Below are 24702 nucleotides of genomic sequence, written 5' to 3'. Positions count from 1 at the left end.
CTGTCTATGTCTTCTTCGATTCTCTCAAGAGTGTTTTTATTATTTCCTGCATAAACATCTTACACATCTTTCGTTAGATTTATTCCTAGGTACTTGATATTTTGATGCTATGATAAGTTGTGTTTTTGTTTCATGTTGATATACAGAAACACAATATTATTGTGTTTGATTCTGTATCCCTTAGCAACCTCACTAAACTCTCTCTTCCACTTTAATAATTTATCTGTAGGTTTTCTCACTATCTGGAGCCAGACAGCTACCTGCCACTGCTGCCTCTGCCACCACAGCCTCAGGCCCGACACAGAACATGGAGCTCCACTGCCGCAGACACCTGCTTCTCAGCGACCGTCACCACCTCCCTTCTTTCTAGATCCCGAGCATACGCATCTGATTAGAAGATATTCACCACCATACGTCCCCCAGCAGTAAGAGAATGGTAATGCTTTTAGATTTCCGACCCCACCAAATGGAAGGAGGGTTATGATGAGGTTTAAGAGGGCCACTCAAAATATCTTCTACATGCGCCAAAATTTCAATCAAGACTAAGGGTGAAATAAAGACATTTTAGGACAAAGACAGAGAAAGAGGTTTTTCCAACTGTGTTCTCACTGAAGAACTACATGATGTACTTGAGGAAGAAAAGTGAACACAGATAAAGGGTGTAGGATTTAAGAAGCATATAGAAAACATAAATGACAGAAGGCGGGGGCGAGGGACAGGGATGTATATGTAAGGTTTGGAAACATTATAAAGCTACCATGATGTTTAAAGTGTGGTATTGGCATATGGCTGAACAAGTAGAACAATGGAACGGGACCGAAAGTCTAGCTATAAATCTAAACACACGTGCGAATTCAGTGAATGAAAAATATGGCATTTTAAATCAGTGGCGAAAAGATGGATCATTCAATATAGTGTAAAAACTTTAGAATCACATTTAAGAAAAGGTGGATCCCCTACACTTCATTCTCTGCAACGAAATAAAGTCAAATAGGTCAAATGTTAAAATACCTAAAAATAAAGCCATAGAAGTGCTAGAAGAAAACAGGAGGAATTTAAAAATAATCTTTAAGAGGGGAAGGCTTTTCTAGGTATGACTCACAATTCAGAAGATATAAAGAACTGCTAAATTTAATTAGATGACTCATTTTAAAATTACATTTAAAAATCATAAGCTAAGCCGAAAGAATAAATAGGGGAAATACTTTGAACCCACATCTCAGATAAAATTTGAAGTTTCATAATATATAATGAGCTCTTACAAACTATTGAAAAACAAAAACCAACCCACCAATAATCCAACAGAAAAATGGGAAAAGGTGGTACCTGCAGGGTAATACCAGGCAGCACAAAAGCCTTGCAGGGAGGACCGTCTGCCCCTTCTGCTCCCAGGGCTGGTGGATTACAACCGGAGGAGACTGCCTTCTCTCAGTGATGCTTCTCAGGAAGGATGTAAAGGAGACCTAACCGGAGGAATGATCGACAGTTCTGTGATGCCTGAAGCTCAATGTTTTTTCCTTTCTTCTTTCCACCTTTGAGGGACATGGACTGTGCCCTCAACTCTTCCCCAATACACTGTACCAGAGGCTGTAACTGATTTACAGGTTAGAAAAATTAGACACCTAAGGACTACAGTGATCTCCAAGCATGCCTTCTTGGCCCCTCAAACATCCTGTGGGGAAGGAGGTAGATGGAGAAGGGCCAGAGCAGGATGCTCGAGAAAGGGCCCAGTGCAGGGGCTCCTCTTGCCAGGTCTAAGAAGGGTACTGCTCCCTGTCTTGTCCTGACCGCCATCACCTGTCAGAGCTCCTTAACGGGTCTCCCTGCTTCCCTCCTACTCTTCTGCATCCCATTCCCACAGTAATCTTTTCAAAATAACAGTATGTCCCTTGTCTACTTAAACCATCCCCTCCTGCCCCAGTGGCTTCCGGAAGACTTGCTGGGGCCACCATGGCTCTAAGTGATGTGGGTCCTGACCGCCTGTCCGACCTCATCTTCTACTCATCTCCCCTCCGCTCACCTCCTTCAGCCCCCCTGGCCTGCTTTCTGCTCCTTGGTCACTACCTTCTCCCTCCTAAGGGCCTTGGCACTTCCTAGTCCCTCTGTCCAGGATGCTCTGCCCCAGATCCTCACATACCTGGCTCCTTTGTATCATTCAGCCTCAGTTTGAAGGTCACATCCTCTGAGCGTCCCTGACCACCTAGGCAAAGCACACAACTACACCCATGATCTAGCACATCATCCTGTTCTATTACCTACAACACTATCACTATCCGAAATTACCTGAAATTGTCCATGAGCATACCTGCTTAGTATCTGTTCCCACCTCTCTACCCCCAGAAAGGTCTATCTTGTTCACCACTATATCCCCAGTACCTACAGTCCCCAGGACTTAGGTGCTCAAAAAAGCCTTTTTTGAATGAACAAAATGAACAAATATATAACACATATAATAACAGGCCAGGAGAAGCACAACTGAGAGAAATTTCTCCCATGCTTCCTTACAGGAAGACGTGGTATAACAGAGCAAACAAATGCCTTCAAGAATACTCTCACAGCAGGGTGCCTGGCTAGCTCAGTCTGTTAAGCCTCCAACTCTTGGCTTCAGCTCAGGTCATGATCTCAGGGTTGTGAGATCGAGGCCAGCAGTAGGCTCTGTGCTCAGTGCTGAGTCCGCTTGGGATTCTTTCTCCCTCTCCCTCTGCCTCTTGTGCTCTTTCTCTCTCTAAAATAAATTTTTTTTTAAAAAGAACACTCTTATCATTAAATTATAAAAATGAAATTTAAACTTTTTTTAGAAAAGATTTTATATATTTATAAATATATAAATCTCATGACCCTGAGATCATGACCTGAGCTGAAGTCAAGAGTGGGCTGCTTAACTGACTGAGCCACCCAGGCGCCCCTGAAATTTAAACTTTTAAGTTGACATATGGTGGTCATATTGGTATGGTAATTCTGAGATTGCCACAATTAAGGTGAAATCAAGCAAATGAGCAGTTGTAGGCCATGGCTTTCTAATTATCACCCTCAGTATTTTTATTTTTTTAAGATTTTATTTACCAGAGAGAGAGAGCGAGCGAGAGAGAGCATGAGCAGGGGAAGTGGGAGAGGAAGATGCAGACTCCCCACTGAGCAGGGAGTCTGATGCAAGGCTTGGTCCCCGGACCCTGAGATCATGACCTGAGCCAAAGGCAGAAGCTTAATGGACTGAGCCACCCAGGTGCCCCAGCCCCTCAGTATTCTTGAGAACTGGGATTTTGGAATGGAAGAGATACAGATGTATGATAAAAGAGATTAAGTAAAAGCCCTGCAGTCCTAAAAAGCTTGAGGGGACATTTTTGGGGTGATGGAAATGTTCTATATTGTCATTGTGGTGGTGGTTACACATTTGTCAAAATTCGTAATTTGTACATTTAAAATAAGTTTACTGAATATAAATTTTATCCCAACAAAGCTGATTAACAACCCTGCCCCACCCCCCGCCACACTGCAGTGCTGAATTTGAATATAAAGTACTGGTATGAATTCATGACTTTTTAAATTCAGGGTGAAACACACACACACACACATATATCTGCTAGTACTGAACACTGAAAAAGCCTAGAAACAAAGACCACCTTCTAACAATGAGTATCCCCAGTACTCAGATACAGCTTCCAAATACCATTTCCCATTAAAAGGAAACAGGACTTCTTACAGAAACTCTGAAATATACAAGCTATTAAAGACTACAGAAGTTGTGTCAAAATGACTCCAGGCCAACTTGAAGAGGCTCCCACTGGCCAAAGATAGGACAATTTGAACATCAAAGAGAACAACTTTAAAGGAAACAAATCTGCATTTATCCTACCTCTCTCACACCTCTAAGCAATTAATAGATGAGATGCTTTTACAGAAGTATTCTAGCTAATGAATGAGGAAGAAAGAGAATCAGAATATTACCGTTTTGATCAATGATTGTTAGCATCCCCAAAAGAGAAGCTACCAGACAGTACTGCCTCCTGATAGAACACAACAACCTAGGAAAAATCTTGTCCCCCAAAATTAAACTTGAAACTGATTAAGCCTTTGGATTCAACTTCCAAATCCTTAGGAAATTATATATAGACAGGAACTGGTTAAACCATCATGGGGATGCAATAAGCAAAATCCAAAGAGTAACAAACCCCATAATAGGCAGCCCAATTTCTTAAAAAAAAACAGAGACTAAAAGACCTAACAATCAACTTCAATTTTATGAAATTATAAGACAACTGAAAACTGAGTAGATATCTGATATTAAAGAAATGGTTTTTAAAAACTTTTTATTATGAAAATTCTCAAACATGCACAAAAATAAAAAGGCAATACAATGAACCCTCATGTTCTCATCACCCAGCTTCAACAACTGAGAGATACTATTATTTTTTATCTATAATACACCACCTTTTTTAAACTGGAGAATCTTAAGGCAAGTCTCAGATATCATATAATTTCACTCAAAAATATTTAAGTATGTGTCTCTTTCAGATAAGGACATTTTTAAAAAAAGTCATAATACCATTATCACACATCCAAGAAAATTGTCAACAATTCCTTAATACCATGTAATGTTCATTTTTTTTTAGGTGTGATAATGGTTAACAAAAGACACTTAACTAAAATACTCACAAATGAAGGGAGAGCTGCAATCTGCTTCCAACTGATATGGAAGGATGGTTGTTGGGTGGATGAGGCAAGATGTTCACAGATTGATGGTTACTGGTGCTGGGTGATAGCACTTGGGGTTAATTATACTATTCTTCTTATGTTTGGAATTTTTGTCAGGTGAGTAATGATAGTATAATTAACACAAACATAACCAGCACATAAAAGTTCAAAGATTTCTTTTAAATATACCTATTAGAACCAGACACAAAATACACCGTAATATTAGATTATACCATCTAATATTTATTTTATCTTGCTTTTCAAAAATCAGTAAGTGTTCTAATTTTTTAAAGTTTAGTTTTAGGTTAATCTTCAATATTTGACAGTACACATGTGGCAGATTCTATAAAGACTCCTTCTTCCCTGATAATAAAACCCATTTCAAAGAGGATAAGACACCACCAAAGCCCTAAGGCAGAAGTTGTGTTTGATCCAAATAAATCATGATATTCTCATTCCCTTGGGCAGTGACTGGCCTAGGGATGCCCAGGTGACCCAGTTCTGACCAATGAAATGTAAACAAGTCCTTTGATTGGGATGTCTGGGAAAGTTTTTACTTTCCCAGTTAAAAAGGGAAGAGTTTTGGCTGGTTAGCTCTTGTCTTTTACTTTCTTCCTGACTAGAATGTGGACAAGAAGGCTAGACATACAGCAGCCACCCTGTGACCACAAAGCAGCAAGTATAAAAATAAAAGCCAACATACCCAAGATGGTAGAACAGAAAGGTATCAAGAGCCTGGGTCACTAACTATAGAGGAAACAATTATACTAGCTCTGGACAGTCTACCCTCCTAGACTTCTTGTTACGAGAAAAACAAACTACAATTTGCTTAATCCAATATAGTGGGATTTTTGTTTCTTGTAGCTGAACATATTTCTGATAGAATGTAATCCATTAAGAAATATAAGTAATAAAAACTGAATTAAAAAAGCACCAAAAATGTCCACATCATAAAAGTAAAGGGGCTAAAAACAAATCTGTTAATATAAGACAATCAAATTAGGAAAGGAGAATATTTATTACACAAATATTAAAATCTATACATTCTTAGCTGATGATATATACTTGATTAAAAAGTCTTTTACTTTGGATATATGCATCATTTCCTTCATTGTGGTGTCTCTACTTCTCAGATGTATTAACCCATTCTCCAAAGTAGCTTCAGTAATCAAAACTGTGAACAGGATACTCATTTCATCATATCTAAGGAAAAAAGTAGTTAAACAAAATATATGAGCACAAATACAAATTGTAAATTCACCATATTACCAGCTTTAATTACTTTAGAATCCAGCCACTTTCCAGAGTCATAAAACTCAAAAGCAGGGCTTGAGAGTTGGACCAAAAAAACACTTTTTTTAAAGTTTCTGAACCATATTCAAAGTAAATTTCTCAGAAAGTTTCTCTGACTTATTGTAATAGATGAAAAATCATAAAAGAAAATAAAATCTAAGAAATAAACACTGGTCCTCAATACATCATTTGGGGTGAAATTATGGATGAACCTCAGAATAATCTCAGCCTTTTGATGCTTTATACAATCCAAGAAACATTACTTTAGACTAAATCTCTTATAATACTACTCTGATAAAGATCTTGTATACAACAAATTATACCAAAATCATGCTTACCTAATATATAACTTAGAATGGTAACTTATCATTTCTAGTTCAGCAATAACTGAATATATCCACACTGGCCTTCTTTCTGTTTACCCAAGACACATGATTCTCATTGTCTGTTTTCTTTATAGGACTCCATCAGAAATTATTTATCTGTTTACTTGTTTATTGTCTACTTTGTCCTACTACAATATAAGCTTCATAAGAACAAGAAATTTTTCTGTCTTGTTTACTGCTGTTATCAAAGTGCATAAAACATAGTTAACTGTGGGGGCACCTAGGTGGCTCAGTCAGTTGAGCAACTGACTCTTGGTTTTGACTTGGGTCATGATCTCAGGGTCGTGTGATCGAACCAGCAGTGGGCTCCGCACTCAGTGTGAAGTCTGCTTGAGATTGTCTCCCTCTCCCTTCCCCTATTTGCGTATGCGTGTGCACACAACCCCCTCCCCAAATAAATAAAATCTTTTTAAAAAATCCTCTTAAAAAACCATAGTATGTACGCTTAATAAATATTTCATTAAAAATATTCTGGGATAATAAAGACTTTACCATTCAAAAGACCACTCTAACTTGATAATGTTCACTCAATTATCCTTAAATGACTCAAAGGATAAGACTTTAGAACTCAGGGACTGGAGAGTTCAAGCACCACCACTTTTATATGAAACCATTAATTGCTTTACTATAGAAACTTATTTTTCCTCTGACATCATCTGAAAGGTGATTTTAACAAGTTACTAGAGAACTGAAGAGAAAAACATAAAGTTTCCCAACTTTTCACCCAAAAGATAGATATTCAACACAAAAAGCTACGAAGGTAACAAATGCAAAGGAGGGAAGAATGGATTACCTTAAAAATGGAAGTTAATGAAATAGCAGGGGCTAAGACTGGAGACAGAAGATCAATCAGGAGATTACTACAAGAATCCAGCCAGAAGGAGCACCTGGGTGGCTCAGTCGGTTAAGCGTCTCTGCATTCGGCTCAGGTCATGATCTCGGGGTCCTGGGATCGAGCCCCACATCAGGCTCCCTGCTCAGCGGGAAGCCTGCTTCTCGCTCCCTCTGCACCCCCCCCACTTGTGCTCTATCTCTCAAATAAATCAATAAATAATCTTAAAAAAAAAAAAAGAACCCAGCCAAAAGACACCGGTGACTTTAATGTGGGTAGTGCAGTGAGGATGGAAAGAGATGGATCTGATACTATTTAGGAAGCAGGCTGACAACATTTAGTGATGAATTGGGGGTGGTGGAGAGTAAGGAAGAGGAAGGAGTTAAGGATGATAAATCCAGGTATCAGTCTGGAGCAACTGGGTGAATAGAGGTGCTGATCACTGAAACTAGTTCTCTGTCCTTTGGGATGGAATTATCTTCCACTCAGCCTCAGAATGAACCACAGCACCAACAAGGAAAAGGCACTCCATTTGTGTTCCCTCAATCCTGATTCAATAAATGCAGCTACACATAACTGCATCCCTGATAAAATGATAAACTCAGGTGCACATACTACATGACATTAAGTCTTGAACTTGCACATAATATGTGCTCAAATATACCAGTGAATATTGTTCCCTGCTGTAGCAATTAACTAGGGGTATGGGGTATAAATGGGAAAGTTAGGAATATTTTTAATTATATATATATTTACATTTATTTAGAAGGATATTTAGAAGAGATTTCTATTACTCGTAAAGACACATATGATAAAAAACTGAACAGACATACATATTTTAGTGACAAGACAATCTTACTTTGAATAAAGTTGTTCAAATGAGGACTGCACAGTTTCCATATAACCAGGCCACACAGAAATTCCATTTTCTAGTAATTCATTAAATAACCCTTGACAGACCTGAGGAAAAAAATACAAACAGTTCAAATATAACGAAGTAAAAGTAGCTAGAATGACTACCCTGTTTTTGTGAAACCACAAATCACTTTTTCCAGTCCTTAACAGGAGGCATAAATTCTTATAGTTATGTGATCATATTGTTTACAATTCATACACTGTATACTTACTAATTGCATACTTCCTCTGAAAATGAAATTAAGCACTGCAAAGCTAAATACTAAGTGCAAATCTTCCCTAAGAGAAAATTTTATAACAGATACAAGCATTTTTATCATCATCATTACCCTTCAAAACAGGAACAAAACCGAAACAGATTCTGTCAGAAAAAAGCGTAAGTGCAAAGGGCCGTGCTAACTGTGAGCTCATCTGAGAGCTGGCAACTGAGCCCCAGGGTTACACCACCACCTCAGGAAGAGAAGAAAGAGCCAGTAAAGGAAACAAAGGAGTAGCCAGACAAGTATGAAGAAAATGAGGAGAGTGGTGTTCCTGAAGCCAACTAAAAAAAAACGTTTCAAGAAGAGAATGATTGGTTTTAAGTGGGAATGCTGGACACAAAGCCTGACTGGAAATACAGAATAATGAGTAATATTACATAATAAATTTTACTGTTTTCTTCACAAGCAATGGTGAGGCAAAACAAAACAAAAATTTTATTTTTATTTTTTTCAAGATTTTATTTGTTTGACAGAGAGAGAGACAGCGAGAGAGGGAACACAAGCAGGGGGGGTTGGAGAGGGAGAAGCAGGCTTCCCGCAGAGCAGGGAGCCCGACATGGGGCTCGATCCCAGGACCCTGGGACCACGACCTGAGCCGAAGGCAGATGCTTAACGACTACGACTGAGCCACCCAGGCGCTCCCAAAGCAAAAATTTTAACCCTTAACAATTGGGAGCTAAAACTCTAGAGCAGGATTTCTCCCCTTCCACACTGCTGACGTTAGGATATTTAGCAGCATCCGTGGCCTCCCTGAGATGCCTATAGCACTCCCTTTCCCACTTGTGACAACCAAAAATGTCTCCAGACAACACCAAATGGCCCAGCAGGGGAGGGCGGCCGTGGTGGGTGGGGGAGGGCATGCCTGAGCTACAGCACTGTTTCTCAGACTTCTCCAACTTTCTCAAACTGGAATCCCCTGGAGGGCTTGTCAAACACAGGTTGCTCTGCCTCATTACCAGAGTTTCTGATTCAGCAGCTCTGGGGTGAGGACCAACAATGTGCATTTCTAACAAGTTCCCAGGGAAAGACCAATGAGTGTGAAGGTACTTGATATTTTGGGGATAGGTGAGAATATAAATATTAATAAGTCTAAGAAGTTAACAGAGAAAAATAAACATCATTGTGGATTTTATTTTAAAAAGTTAGTGGTTGACAACAAAAACATCTGCTCTTCCTGTTGGGAGGTAGAAGAGAAGTAGCTCTGGCCTAAGGAAATGAGAACCCCCACACCATGAGAATACAAACAGGTGCAGCCAATCTGGAGACAATCTCACTGACAATAGTGAAATTAAGGATATGTGTCCATTTTATCCAGAAATTCCATCTCCATGTATATAACCAGCAAAACCCCTTGCATAGCCCAGAAAGTTCTGTGCTACCACTGAGGGAAAAAAAGTTAAAAACAGAATGAGATATACAACATACTCCCTTCTGGTAAATTAAAAACACACAAGGGACAAAATACTACTATGTTCTTATATGTAAACAAAACCAAAACAAAACAAGACCTGCAATTGCAATGACAAAAATTTAGGGAGCAGACTTTTTTGTCCTTCAAGCAAAACAACACAAAACAAAACCCCAAGGACCTTCTACTACAAGGGTCTTGGGGAGGCTGCCACAACCCCAGGGGGAAAAGTGGAAATTAAACCACTACCTTCCCTTCCCCTGAGTGCACTATCCCCACCTTCCCACACCTCTCCACAGGAGCCTAAGAAAGCTGGGTGAATCTTGCTAGTGTCCTCACTCAGGTGCTGGGTGGGTATGAGTCACCCAGGACCCAGCATGACGGCTGAACAGGTGTCTGGAAAGAAACTAAAACCACCCTCGTGGCTTCTCAAGAGTGTTTAATTAGACCAGATAGATTAGAAGAACCAAAATAAGGTATAGATCTAGAACCTGTGCTTATACCAATAAGTATCAGGTTAAAAATGTTAAGTGAGCAAGAAATAATTCACTAGACATCTGTATGAATACTTGGATTAACAAAACTATGCATACTCATTTGAAAAAGGCAACTATGAGTAAGTATGACTTTAACAGCAAAATCACTGAGCTGTATGCAGCTTCTTTTATATACTATGCTTCAAGTTATCTATAATAACCACAGTATTTATCCACAGCTATTTAATTAAATTTTTAAAAAAGCAAATGAATCAAAAATTTAAACAGTAAAGTTACTCATTTATTTGAAGTAATGGTTATAATTAAAATCATGATAGTAAAACTCATTTAACCCACCTGTCTTAATTCCACCGTTGGGCCTCTTCCCACATCCAAAGCAACCTTAACAGGGGCTAAACAAGGGTGAAGTTTAAGTACCTAAAGCAATTGAAAGAGATGGGGGGGGGGGAAGGATAGCACATCTTGTTTAAGTCTAACACAAGCATCATCAAACATGGAACTTCTTAAACCATAAAAATTTTGTGTGAAAATGGAAGCTAGCTGAGATCATCAATCATGTAATGATGTATTCAGCTGGCTATTATCTAGCTGCTCATTGATTTCTCCACTAGATATTCTGCAGAGGTAATTTCACTTGATACTCTCCCGTTTTCTGACAACTCCATTTTCCCTCAATCCAAATGCCCCTTCTGGGTATCACTGCCCTCCCTACCCAGCCCCAGCCATGGGACTCATCAATTGAACTTTCTCTTGCCAAAACCTACCACTCTTCTTATTCATCCATCCACTCAACAAACATTTGAATGGCTCCTTGGTGCCAGAAACAGTTCTAGGTACTAGGGACAAAACTCCTTGCCCCTCATGGTGGGGATAAAGAGATAATAGACAAGTAAATAATATATCTGAAGGTGGTTAAGTGCTTTAAAAAAGCGGGGGAGGAGATAGGAAGTGCTGGAGAGGGGTGGGTTGGAGAGGACTGTTTGCAATTTTAAATAAGGTGGTAAGAGGTCTCTCTGAGGTGACATTTGACCGAACACTTAAAAGGTGGTTCTGGATCCTGGAGGGAGAGCATTTCAGGCAAAGGGGAGAACAAATGACGAAGTTCTGAGCTGGAAGCACGACTGACATTTTCTAGAAACAGCAAAGGGGTCTGTGCTATTGGAACAGAATGAGTAAGGTGGGGGGTGGAGGAGGTCAAAAGGGAAGGGTTTTGTAAAACACTTTAGGGGCTTTGCCTTTTCCTCTGAAGGAAACAAGGAGCTTAGTGGAGTGTTCTGGGCAGCGGGGCAAAGTAACATGTACCTTTTAAAAGGGCCACTCAGTGCTAGTGGGAGGGGATGGTAGTGGCTTAGATCAGAGTGGAAAGAGGCCAAGTGGTAAGAAATGGTCAGATTCAGGATATATTTTGAAGACAGAGTCAAATGGTTTTTGCTGATGATTTGGATGTGGGGTATGAGAGATAGAAAGGATCCCTCGTTTGCTATATATCCTATAAATTCCAAGCCCTAGAACAATTCTATAATGCGACTTTCTTTATGGGCATATCAGGCTAAATGAACACTGCATAATAAATAAATCATTCAGCTATGCAAAGTGGTACTACAAATTCATGGTTTCCAAACCCAGTTGAGGACTCAACATGTTGAAACTTTTGATTTGGGGCAGCTCCCTTTCACATTCAAGGGGAATATGAATACTCTAAATTCTTGCCACTTAAACCTCTACTCCTCCACATTTTAAGCTAATAATCCTGCTTTCTAATTCCCTAAGAAAATAGAGGATATGAGGAAAACTTCCTTCAAAGGCTAAACCAGCCCTGGTAGCCTATTTATATCTATACCATCATTTTTCTCCTCTGTGCTTTTTCAAGTAACTCCTTTTCAAGACCAATCCCTCCACTAGTGTTCTTGATCCTGTTTTGACCCTTAATGTTTCTTCCAAAATCTCACTCCTTTAAGCATTTATTTTCTTTCCTATAGCTTCAGTCCCTCTTCTCTCTTGATTGTGAGCCCATAAACATGTCCTTGACCCAGGCCCAAAGATAGCTCCTGTGATCTAGTGAATAGCCACTTGGGGTCAGACTAGAAGCAGAGAGGTCAATCTCACAAGTTTTGCTAGTCTGACATAGTCCTGCTTAACACTCTGTGATACAAATAAATGTAAGCCACCGAGGGAAAGGCTCAGGGGCTAAGAATCAGAGATTACTCTCTACCTGTCTGCCAGGATCAAAGAGAAATGCCTCTGAGATTACCCAATAGGAATGCCTTGTTCTATTCTGTGAGAACCTGCTTATTACTTCTGTGGCCAGATTCTAAAAAATGAAAAATGTAAAATAACCTGCATGGAAAGAAATTTATTACTCACAGTTTGTGTTAAAAAACCAAGCCCACTAACATATGATGGAAAAACATATATTTTTAGTTTCCCAAGTTTATCTCTGAAATATCAAAAGCACCTTTCTATGAAGATTCTTCTTCCTTGTAAACGAGTTCTCTGTGAGCTGGAAAGAATCGTAGAGGTAAGCCAGCACACCTCGGTCCAGATTTCCATTAACAGATAAAACATGTGGAACCACATTTTTTCGTCCATCTCGGCCCTTCAAAGAAAAGTAGAACAAAAATACAGAATCTGTTAGCAGAGCTCTCTCTTAAAACTATAGACTTATAGAATCAGAACACAAACTTACAAATTCATTCTACAAAGCATCCACTCTGGGCAAACCCTGTGCTATGCACTGGGCCCACAAAAATGGTTATGACCTATTCCCCGCTCTCAGGGAGATTAGGGTTCAGATCAGTGAGTCTCAACTGGCTACGTATTAGAACTGTCTTGAATTTTAAAACGTAAAGGTTTTATGCTTGGGCCCCACTCCCAGAGATTCTGAACTACCTGGATGGGAGTGGGACCTCAGCATCACTATTTTTCCAATGGTCCCTAGGTGAGCATTATAATAAAGAGGATAATATTATAATAAAGTTCAGCAGGGCCCTTAGAGAAAAAAACTGGTATGGTTAGGGATAGGGGTTTGGAGTATAATCTCTGGAAATGAAAGGTTTTTATATTAAGCAAACCTCTTAAAAACCCGGTTTGGGGTATTTACTTTAAGGCTATAATTAAGAATATAAAATATACTGTAATGCATGATATAAATCAAGGATTGATAAACAGACTTATTATTGCCTTTCTTTTAAACTGATAATCACCTCAAATTTTTTCAATGTCAATCCTAAAAATTTAAAAGGTTTTACATATAAACAGTTCTACCTTCATTCTTTTTTTACTATCATCACAGTCATCTGAACATTCATGTAATTCTCTAATACTTAAAAAAACAATTTGTCAATCCTCATCTTCTATTAATTATCCATGATCAAGCACAGTCTTCATTAACACATATGTATTGGCTTTTTTTATTAAAGATTTTATTTATTTATTTGACAGAGAGAGAGACAGCAAGAGAGGTAACACAAGCAGGGGGAGTGGGAGAGGGAGAAGCAGGCTTCCCACGGAGCAGGGAGCCCGATGCGGGGCTCGATCCCAGGACCCTGGGTTCATAACCTGAGCTGAAGGCAGATGCTTAACGACTGAACCATGCAGGCACCCCTTTTTAAAAAATATTTGAGACAGAGAGAAAGAAAGTATGTGAGCATGCGTGGGGGGCAGAGGGAGAGGGAGAAGCAGGCTCCCCACTGAACAGAGAGCCTGACGTGGGACTTGATCCCAGGACCCTGAGATCATGACCTGAGCCGAAGGCAGACGCTGAACAACTGAGCCACCCAGGCACCCCTGTATTGGCATTTTAAACCCATTTTAATGGCATATGGTATTGTAAAGATTAATGTAAATTTGTCCTCAAAAGGCAATACTTTTAAAATAAGCTGAAATCAGAGAGGGAGACAAACCATGAGAGACTCTTAACTACAGGAAACAAACTGAGGGTTGCTGGAGGGAAGGTGGGTGCAGGGATGGGGTAACTGGGTGATGGGTATTAAGGAGGGCACTTGATGTAATGAGCACTGGTGTTATATGCAACTGATGAATCACTGAATTCTACCTTTGAAACTAATAATACGCTGTATGTTAATTAATTGATTTTAAATTTTAAAAAAAGGCAGTACACTTCCTGAAATCTGGGATTCTATTCTAACTTTATTAGTTGATGTCTTTTATACATTTATAGAACTGATACTTAATATAACTCAGGCGCTGCAAGCTACTGTGGTGCCATTTGAATATAAAAAAAGACTAAATCATATTTAAATATTAAGAAGACTTTAATGTTGTTTTTTTTTTTTTAAGATTTTATTTTTAAGTAATCTCTGTGCCCAGTGTGGGGCTTTGAACTCACAACCCAGAGATCAATCGAGTCACACACATGCTCTATAGACTGAGCCAGGCTGGTGCGCCTATTGTTTTCTAATTCTTTGAAAATTTCATATCCAAGGATGTAGAGATATCCAATGGCAACTCTTCTTAGCTAAAATACCTGATTTCTCATACCATCCAGAATGAATTTCTATCCTAACTCTGTTCTTCAGACTTTACTGATCTGCTTTACCACTCTAAAAATCCCTCCAAGAATATATTTAGATGTTAACTGTAAAATTTACTAAAAACAAATACAAAATAGCCTAAGAAGCCTTTCAAAAAAGCATATTAAATGGCAGGAATTCTATTTATTATTTTATAACACTTTATGTCAACTAATGATGAACAATTTTGAGAACTGTGAAAATGGAAGAGCAACAATTTAATGGAGAGTAAAACTCTGCAAAATAAAGTTTTTCATTGAGACAGTGAAAGTTACCACAATAATGAACTAAATAAGAGACTAACAGCCATGACAAAGAGATTGTCTTTAAATTCCTAGTCACAAGATTGGGGTGCCTGTTTGGCTCAGTCAGAAGACCAAGAAGACCACTCTTGATCTTGGTGTCATGAGTTCAGTGTAGATTACTAAAAAAATTAATGAACTTAAAATTAAATTCCTAGTCACAAGATTGATTGGTTTTTAAGTATGATAATGACTATTTAACTATAATGACTATGATAACCAAGTTAAGTTTCATATGAGAGCTGAATATCGCAAAATAAAATGTGGTGGTGTTGAGGTTATGGGAAAATATTCATAAATAACCTTTTTAAATTTTTTTTAAAGATTTTATTTATTTATTTGAGAGAGACAGAATGAGAGATAGAGAGCACGAGAGGGAAGAGGGTCAGAGGGAGAAGCAGACTCCCCATCGAGCAGGGAGCCCCCCGATGTGGGACTTGATCCCGGGACTCCAGGATCATGACCTGAGCCAAAGGCAGTTGCTTAACCAACTGAGCCACCCAGGTGCCCCATAACCTTTTTAATTTTTTATTAGTTATCTTATTTGTATTTAAGATTAATCTACTTTCTCTAATAAGATGAGAACTACTATGTTTTAATTATTTTCAAGTTCCAAATACCTTTTCTCACTGAGAAGACTGTATTGTCACCAAATAGCACATAAAACTCCAGCTGCGGCCAGTCAGAAAATCTAAACATTCAAATCTGGAACCACTCAAGAGAGGGTCAGCATAGGGCTCAGCCACAATTCTATCCATCCACATGGCTTCTAAAACTTTGCACCCACTGGGCACCCTGAAAAATATTACAGCTATTTACAAAGTGCCCTGTGGGATGCAAAGGCAAAATTCCTTCTCTAAAAAAATTCTATCACCTGTTTAAATTTTTGAAAACTCTGTTTATTTTAGGAAGTAAATGAAGCACCTTTTTCCTTTGGCCAGTCCTGAGTTTGGTCAGCTGGCTAGTGCATCCAACTGGGGTTGACCCAGGGCCAAAGTTTTGGCCAGTGTGACTAGTGAAAAAGGGGACACTGAGGTTGAAGGCCAGGCTTTCTAACTTTCCTCCTTCTCTATGTTCTAGTCAGAGCACCTAGTGAGGGGGGCTGTTAAAGGGAGGGGGAAGCAGCATGTCCACGGTCACGTTCTCTAACGTCTTTCTTCCTTTTTCCTTCCCCTGGGTTCAGAAGCTCATCTAGAGAACCTGGTGCGGTGGGACAAGGGGTGTGTCAGGGCTGATCTTTGCGTAATAACGGCAGGGAGTTTGGTTATATACAAGAAATGAAAAATCAATACACTAAAGATACTGGAAACCACGTTTCTCACTGTCAGAGAAGAGAATTACAAATGTGGAAAGAGGTAAAGCTAGAATAAACCCTGTGACATTAGATTAGAACCTGAAGAACTGGTATGAACTCCTAGTTTTTAATAATAGATAAATATAGACACAAATACAGAGATAAGTGTGTAAACATAAATGTACGTAATTGCCTCAAAATATTTACTAGCTGTGTCCACATAAAGGGCCCAGAAGCAATGATACCCAGTTGCAAGGAGTACACCCAGTAGCAGAATCTCAAATTTTAAATACATTTTCCTCTAATAAGAACTAAGTTTCCCTGAAGAAATGGCTGACTGCACAGCTAGACCAAGAAACAAGATGATCCCAGAACAATTAGTTGCTACAAAAAATAGGAAGTGCTCAGAGAGTGATCGGGATATGTCAAAAGGACACTGGCCAAGTCTAGGACAATTTTAGCATCAAAGAATGCTAGTGACAGATGGTAACTCCTTGAGAAAAACAGGAATCTGTAAGCCCATAAAAAGAAAGAGAGGAGGGAAAAGCTCAATCCCACAGTATACTGTTGATAAATAAATCTAAAAGAAATAATGAAATAATAAAATAAAAAAAAGATACCATTTGGCTACCCTCATAGTAATCACTGATTTGCACAAGAATCACCAATGTATGCTGCAACTCGTTCAGTCAAAACGTGGTCAGAAACAGGTTATTTAGCACTATCTTAACCAAGAGATAAAAGTTAACATCACCAGTAACAAATATGGTATCATATGCCTCGTGATATGATGGCAGCATCATTTCTATGGTTTTCTAAGCAAAAATACATAAATCATGAGGAAACATGTCAGAAACTCCAACGGAGGGACATTCTACAAAGTAACTACAAAGGCCTGCATCCTTCAAAAATGTCAGAGTCATGGGCTGCCTGGCTGGCTCAGTCTGTAGAGCAGGTGACTCTTGATCTCCAGGTTGTGAGTTCAAGCCTCACACTGGGTGTAGAGATTACTTAAAAAAAAAAAATCTTAAAAAAAAAATGTCAAGGTCATGAAAGACAAGATAAAATGAACTATTCCTGTGAAGGAGACTAAAGAGACATGACAACTACATGAAATCCTAAATTGGATAATGGACCAATAAAGGGCATTATTAGGATAATCACTTATATCTGAAGGATTACATGGATTGGATGGTCCTAATGGATGACTGGCACATTCCTGATCTTGATGGCCATGTTGTGGTTACACAGGTGACTGTCCTTGCACTTCAGAAATACATACTGCAGCATTAAGAGGTCATGGGGCCTCAAGTCTGCAACCTGTTCTCAAATGGTTTCAGAAATGATCAGTTAGAGAATATGCGTAAAGGATGGATAGGAGCTCAAGGTAAAACATACGTGTAATTGAGACTCATTTCCAGGACACATGTGTAAAAGTTCACGGTCTCCTAGATTCCACAGGGTCTCTATTAGCTCCTTTCCCCATGGGAAATTGTAATAAAGGTGGTTTCCTTTTCGTCCCTCTTCATCCTGACAATCGCTGCTGCTGAAGTTAGATGGACTCACAGCAAACTGGAAAAGAAAGTTAGTTTTTAAAGATTTATTTATTTGACAGAGAGAGACACAGTGAGAGCAGGAACACAAGCAGGGGGAGTGGGAGAGGGAGAAGCAGGCTTCCCGCAGAGTAGGGAGCCCGATGCAGGGCTCGATCCCAGGATCCTGGGATCACAACCTGAGCCGAAGGCAGACGCTTAACGACTGAGCCACCCAGGTGCCCCAAGAAAGTTTGTTTTATTAATTTATGAAACTAAATGTTAAAAAGTAAAGTTGCCCGAGACTTTTATGTGGCAACTGAATGAAACTGGTCAGGTCCCATATAAAAACTATGAAGTTCAATTAAATATGAGCAAATGTATTGCTAAAAATACTGTTTTTAGCCTGAAAGAACTACAGAGAAAAACTGCTGGAGTGATCTAGCTTTTTTTGGCCAGTTAATAAGAAGGGAAGGTGACCATAAACTAAGAGGGATAGAGAAGAAAGTGTATACTCACCGTTCTTATCCTCTGTGAAGAGTGTGATTATTTGTAATTATTCCACTTAATTGAGTGGGTGTTTGGGGATTTTTAAGAATTGGAGAAAAGCAAGACAATGATGAACCACAAATACCTACTCTTTCCTCTTCAGCATGTACTAAAACTTGATGATAAATCACAGAATCATCTTGACAAATATGGAGAGTTCATGGACAGAGGCAGGGAGCAAAGGCTGACGCTTTAAGGGTGTGCAAAGGTCAAACTCTATCCCAGCCAGGAATGCCAAGTAAGGCATCTGAACTCTAGCTCGAATGCAAAGCCTTATCGACAAAAGCTTCTGAGCAAGAGAGACATCAACAGATATTTTTTAACAAAGTAATTTTATACGGAACAACGAAAATCATTACAAAGAGGCTTTTATTTGTACTTACTGATTTATTAGAGCTGTCTCTTACAAACATAACAGCCCCACATCAATAAAATTTCATTTATTGTAGAGAAGTATTATCTCTGACACACTAAGACACTTCACCTATTAATGAGTAAATTAAGGGTATACCTTTCTCCACCACAGGAGTCGATGACGTAACCAGAAATCAAGCCACTGGCCTGCAGTTCTTGCTGAAGTAAACCAAACCAGTGAAGCCTCAGTCTTCTCACCGATTCTTTGGATAGCAGAAATATCAGATAGTTACTTACGTGAAGATTATATAATCTATCCTGAAGTGAAAGTGACTGGTTCTTGATTAAATACAAGGCCAAGTTATTTGCCATTTTTTGGTACCTTTTAACACCATCAGATGTCTGCTTAGTATCAGAAACAGGATGAAAACACACTCCAATCTGAGCAAGGCCATAAGGCAGTCTCTTGTTTACCAGATCCAGGCAATTAACATAGTGCTCCAAAGCACCTGTCAAAAGATAAATCTGTCACTGTATAAATCTATTCTATAAACCCAAGTCCTAAAGGTCAATTTATAAACAAATTAATATAATAATGCTAACACAGCAGTACAAGTAGCACGGAACTATTCAGGCAGATCTTAACTGATTACTACTTAGCTTCCCCACAACTTTTTAACTTGAGTTTCAAATCTATAAGAAAGTTGATAGTACAATAAATACCTGTACACTCTTCAGCTAGATTCACCAATTGTCAACATTCTGCCACCTTTTCTCCTTGTTCACCCCAAAACATTTCAGCACGTGTCTCCTAAAATTATTCTTTATACCATTATAAGATTAATAATACCGTAATTTTATATAAAATATGGTCGATACTCTATTTTCTCCAATTGTCACTCAAAATGTCATTTATTGTTGTTCTCTCTTTCCCTAATTAAGGCTCCTGCTCTGCATTTTGATTAGGTCTCTTTTAATCTGGAACATTTCCCCTGATTCCTCCCTCTTTTTCTAACTTTTAATGATATTGACTTTTGGTTTGAGTCCAGACCAGTCATACTCGAGATTTGGCTGATTGTTTCATTAACTCGGGTAAGTCATTTTTAGCAGAAATAAATACTACACAGTTGATGCATGTGTCTTCTTGCATTCTAACAGGAGGAAAATAATATCAAATTATACCATATTAATGAAACTGAATTTGATTACCTGGTTAGGCAGTGAATATCCATTCCCCAACAATATCCTGCTCAACAATCTTCCACCCAACATTTTAGAATCCATTGATGATCCTGCCTGAATCAATTATTATACTGGGGATTACAAAAATCACAAAATGGTGATTTTTCTGTCTTTCCTTCTACATTTATTTCATAGCTTCTGTAAAAAAAGTAAACTTTCTCCACCTCCTTCCCCTACCAGCAACCTCAACTATTTACTTTTCTGATTAACACTATAAATTTTTAATTTTAATGTGTTATGATCTATTACCATCAATACTTAATATTCAGTTTGTCTCAAATTTAGCCAGTGGGAGTCTAGTTCAAGCCACCATCTGTCCTTTTGACATGACCTCACCAGTCTTCAAGTAATTCTTTGCTTCCTAGCACCATAAAATGTCCCAAACTCACCTTGTACTTTCCCTGCCCCAGACCTGGGATAAGCCATTTCTTCAAGCACTGGTTCATTTTAGAAATCAAAATCTGGGTACTAGGTGTGTTCACTGCTATTGAGTGTCATTACTTCTAGGCCCTTTCAATGAAGAAAGTTAAGAATAATGTTTTTTAAAATTATGAGGTCATACTGATATTGCTGATTCAAATTTAACATTGCAAAGTTTATCCTTGTCTTTTATATTTGTATCTCATTTTTCTCACAGTGAAAATTTTGGTTCCTAATAATATTTATCTATCCATATATTTGCTTTATAACATATATGAAATAGCTTCAGAATTATAATTCCAACATTTCTATTTGGAATAAATCTAAGCTCAAGATTTCGTTGTAGTTCTTTATGCACTTAGATTATGTCCCATTAAATGACAGCATTGTGTTTAAGCTACTTGAGATTTCCATTTCTGGTAGATCAGCAAGATAAGAAAAGCTGGTCAAGAAACTTTAAAAAAAAATCTGCTTAAAGACTGAGCTATCAAGGCAGTAAGGACTTGAGGGTCCAAAATATGGAGAGAAGGGAGGAGCAGAGAGGTGAACCCAACATTTAGGGTTGCTTTTCTAAATCTCAAGTAGCAGAGCTGAGAAGCTTCCTGACATCTTAAGGGACTGGGGAGTACAAAAACTGTAGTTCCTGGCTTCTCAAGGAGGAGGGGCCCTGGTAAACACTCCAGCCTTTCACTAGGGACACTCAAAGGGCTACACTGTAGGAGTAGAGATGAAAACCCTGAAGACCAGCCTCCAATAAACTTAATCCCAGATTGTATTAAGAAGATACGCTCCCACTCTCTGAAGCACCTGGGCGGCTCAGTCAGTTAAGTGTCTTGACTTCAGCTCAGGTCATGATCTCTGGGTCCTGGGATCAAGCCCTGAACAGGCTCCCTGCTCAGTGGGGAGCCTACTTCTCCCTCTCCCTCTGCTCCTCACCCCTGCTTGTGCTCTTTCGCTCTCTCAAATAAATAAAATCTTAAAAAAAAAAAAGATATGCTCCCACTCTAGCTGCCTGCCAAAAGCAAAAGTAAATCCTCCCAGGAAGAAAACAACACCCAGAAGCTCAAATTATGTCTAGAGTTTATACACAAATTACACAGAATATCAGGAGAAAAGTCCAATTGACCAAAGGCCCAGAGAAAAATAGATATATCTGAGTTATTGGATGTGGACTTTATAAAATGTGATTGTGTTCAAGAAAGTTGATGACAAGATGGGGGAAAGGTCTAACAGGTAATCTGTCACAGAAGGACAGAGTAGAATGGGACAATAACAATATCTGGAAATATAATGGCTAAAGATTTTTTAAAACTGTTCGTAAGTAGAGGCTACCAAAGTAGTTCAGACATGAAATAAAGAGAGCAAGGACCTTAGGAATAGAAAGAAGTGGTAAACTGGGTAATTCTAAGCTAAAAATACTAGTCAACTAAAGGATTCTGCAAATAAAGGAAATAAAGGAAAAATGTCTGGTATATCAATGGAGGTTTTGATGAATGGAAATCTAAGTGAGCTAAGTTTCATTCTTTTTTTTTTTTAAGATTTATTTATTTATCTCAGAGAGAGAGAGAGTATGCACGAGCGGGGGGGAGGGGGGTTTAGAGGCAGGAGAAGCAGACTCCTCACTGAATACAGAGCCCAACACGGCGCTCAATCCCAGGACCCTGGGATCACAACCTGAGCCGAAGGCAGATGCTTAACTGACTGAGCCACCCAGGTGCCCCTAAGTTTCATTCTCTAATAGGGATGAAAAGATTGATTTGTTTTGGACATGGTAATAAGTAGTGATTTAACTTGCCCCAAATAAAGACATCATGGAATAATTAAAGTAGTACAAATCAAAACTGTCACAAATATTCACCAGTTTGCTTTAATTATTAAGGAAAATTTTAAAAAGCTATAATGTGGGTACTAATTTTCAGAGAACCATGGACATTGGTTAAATTACTCTGTAGTGCCACTTAATTAAAATAGTACGGATAGCATTTTGCGGAGATGCTGTGGCAAGTCTGTCCTGTAAAGAACTTGAATTTTTGTTTCTTCAGAATCTCTGCGATTGTGTTCTATTTGACTTTAAAGGCAAATGATGGAGGCGCTGGCTGGCTCAGAAGAGCCAGGTGACGCTTGATCTCAGGGTTGTGAGTTCGAGCCCCACCTTGAGTGTGAGATTACAAAAATAAACTTTAAAGGCAAATGGTGCCCCACAAATTTCTGTGTATTCACTCAAGAATGTTATAAAGCTTGATTAGTTCTATTTTTTTAGTCGACTCAAAAATCACTTAAAGGGGGGGCACCTGGGTGGCTCAGTCGTTAAGCGTCTGCCTTCTGCTCAGGTCATGATCCCAGGGTTCTAGGATCGAGCCCCGCATCAGGCTCCCTGCTCCGCGGGAAGCCTGCTTCCCCTTCTCCCACTCCCCCTGCTTGTGTTCCCTCTGGCTGTCTTTCTCTCTGTCAAATAAATAAAATCTTTAAAAACAAAAATCACTTAAAGGGCTCTTCAAACAACAGAGTGTAGATAGGTTTTCAGTAGGGAAATTTGGGAGAGGGGGGATTTTCTTTTTGCTCTAGAAGACCGAGCTCTTGATTAGCCTATTATGTGTAAAATTAAAGAGTAACTGTGGGAGTATTTACCAACATCTTGGTAACGACGAACAAATGATTCAATTTACTCCCAATCCTAGGGCTGCTCAATTGAACTGTAGGGTTGCCGCAGGAAATTGAGAGCGTCACCTGGTCCTTCAAGCCAGATTCTTTAAGGAAGAGTAACTATTCCATAGACCAGTTTTCTCCTTGGTAGAAACATCATCAATATACCCAATTACTTCAAAAAGATGAGAACCAGATAATTTCCTTTCCACGTGAATAAAGGACCAGTTGCAATCCGCGAAATCTAGCAAGTCTGCCTTTCCACCCCCATCTATTTTGAAGCATGAAATCGTGATGCATACCGTGAAGAAGGTTCTCCCGTAGTTTCCCAGAAGTTTTTAATAAGTTTTCAAGAAATGCTATTAGCTGTTCCTTACTCAGGTCTTTATCTTGCAAGATTTCGCGTAGAGTTTCTGCGGAAACTAACCTGAAGGCACTGTCCCCAGGCAGCGTAGGGCCAGACTTATGATGGAGGGCATCTACCGGGAAGACCTGCTCCCTGAACACCACCACTGAGGACCACCATTCTGCTGCCAGGTTCTTGCGCAACTCTATGCCCAAGGGGCCAAAGCCGGGGTGGCACCCGCTCAGAAGAGAATGTCGGCTAAGCTGCCCCTTGCTACCACTGAAGAAATGCCTTCTCTGACAGATGTCTACCAGCTCCTCGCTCCCCTCACCGGACTCGGGGGCTCCGGTCGGCTCGCTCCCCCGGGGCAGCTCCGCGTGTGACCTCACGGGCACTCCGAAGGAACAACTCCCTTCCAATAACGGCTCAGGCTGCCCCCCATCCACTCGACCTCCACACCCAGACAACAGGCACCTGCAGACTTTCTGGCAGGCCCTGACCGCTGCACCAGAACGCATCGCCGGCGGCAGTTAAACAGCCCAGGCTCCCATTAACTGGTCGATCCGGGAAACCGCCACAACCATGAGCCCGGGAGCCAACTGCGCAGGCACGACGGAAGTGACCAGAAGCGCGGCCGGCCACACCCACGGAAGCGCGTCACCGTGTACGCGCTCCTGCCGCCGAGGGCCGGGCCCTGTTGCTAAGGCCGATGCAGACCTCCTGCCGTTTTTCGCCATTAAGCCCTGCCTAATTGTTAGGTCTTCAGCACCCATAAAGGTCGTTCCCGTCTACTTTTTCACTATCCTGCGGTACTGAGTCAGCCTTGCTTCTCAATTTTTTGCAAATCCCATCAAAATACTTAGGCTTTCCCCAAATCACCATTTAAATACACCTTTTCAGCCTTTTGCCTCGTTGCATCCGAGAGAGCAAGATGGGTCACCAGCAGCTGTACTGGAGCCATCCGAGGAAATTTGGCCAGGGTTCTCGTTCTTGCCGCGTCTGCTCAAACCGGCACGGTCTGATCCGGAAATACGGCCTCAATATGTGCCGCCAGTGTTTCCGTCAGTACGCGAAGGATATAGGCTTCATTAAGTTGGATTAAGTGAACTTCCTTGAATTGCTCATCCAAGATAACCTATGTTAACTGCAGATAACCAGGATACCTACTTCAATGTCAACTCATTGTACATAAAATAAAAAATACT

General features: G+C 39.7%; 3 protein-coding genes across 5 annotated transcripts in view; 2 read left to right on the top strand and 1 right to left on the bottom strand.

Moving 5' to 3' along the window:
* Positions 1-7083, top strand: part of MILR1 (mast cell immunoglobulin like receptor 1) — a 27914-nt gene extending 20831 nt beyond the window's left edge. The window contains exon 9 of the mRNA XM_088028188.1: positions 230-7083. The gene's annotated coding sequence lies outside the window, so the exon portion shown is untranslated. The remainder of the gene's footprint in view (positions 1-229) is intronic.
* On the bottom strand, positions 4282-24702 carry POLG2 (DNA polymerase gamma 2, accessory subunit). 3 transcript variants are annotated; one of them, XM_028087528.2, is made up of 8 exons: positions 23454-24698; positions 19229-19355; positions 19004-19109; positions 17810-17983; positions 12739-12879; positions 10620-10700; positions 8063-8163; positions 4282-5895 (listed from the first exon to the last, which is right to left on the bottom strand). In XM_028087528.2, exons 1-8 carry the CDS (start codon positions 24013-24015, stop codon positions 5730-5732), a joined length of 1458 nt encoding a protein of 485 aa, XP_027943329.1. In that variant the 5' UTR covers positions 24016-24698; the 3' UTR covers positions 4282-5729. The 3 variants fall into 3 exon arrangements, with proteins under 3 accessions (XP_027943329.1, XP_087884312.1, XP_087884313.1); XM_088028186.1 differs by having other exon boundaries at positions 5804-7317; positions 23454-24701; XM_088028187.1 differs by lacking the exon at positions 8063-8163 and having other exon boundaries at positions 5812-5895; positions 23454-24702.
* Positions 24387-24701, top strand: LOC114196739 (small ribosomal subunit protein uS14). Its single transcript, XM_028087529.2, has one exon. It carries the CDS (start codon positions 24429-24431, stop codon positions 24597-24599), a length of 171 nt encoding a protein of 56 aa, XP_027943330.1. The 5' UTR covers positions 24387-24428; the 3' UTR covers positions 24600-24701.

The sequence above is a fragment of the Eumetopias jubatus genome, unplaced genomic scaffold (assembly GCF_037043125.1).
Source record: "Eumetopias jubatus isolate StellerSeaLion01/CBP00866 unplaced genomic scaffold, mEumJub1_p1.0 scaffold_10, whole genome shotgun sequence".
Taxonomy (NCBI): domain Eukaryota; kingdom Metazoa; phylum Chordata; class Mammalia; order Carnivora; family Otariidae; genus Eumetopias; species Eumetopias jubatus.
This window is presented reverse-complemented; position numbering and strand designations above follow the sequence as displayed.

Excerpts from the sequence above, each read along its gene's own strand:
- POLG2 (XM_028087528.2), bottom strand. The coding sequence starts at position 24,015 with ATGCGTTCTGGTGCAGCGGTCAGGGCCTGCCAGAAAGTCTGCAGGTGC. Across the intron at positions 12,880-17,809 it reads GAAATGAGTCTCAATTACAC|GGCCGAGATGGACGAAAAAA; the intron begins GTATGTTTTACC and ends TTTTCTTTGAAG. Across the intron at positions 8,164-10,619 it reads CAACGGTGGAATTAAGACAG|GTCTGTCAAGGGTTATTTAA; the intron begins GTGGGTTAAATG and ends TTTTTTCCTCAG.
- LOC114196739 (XM_028087529.2), top strand. The coding sequence starts at position 24,429 with ATGGGTCACCAGCAGCTGTACTGGAGCCATCCGAGGAAATTTGGCCAG.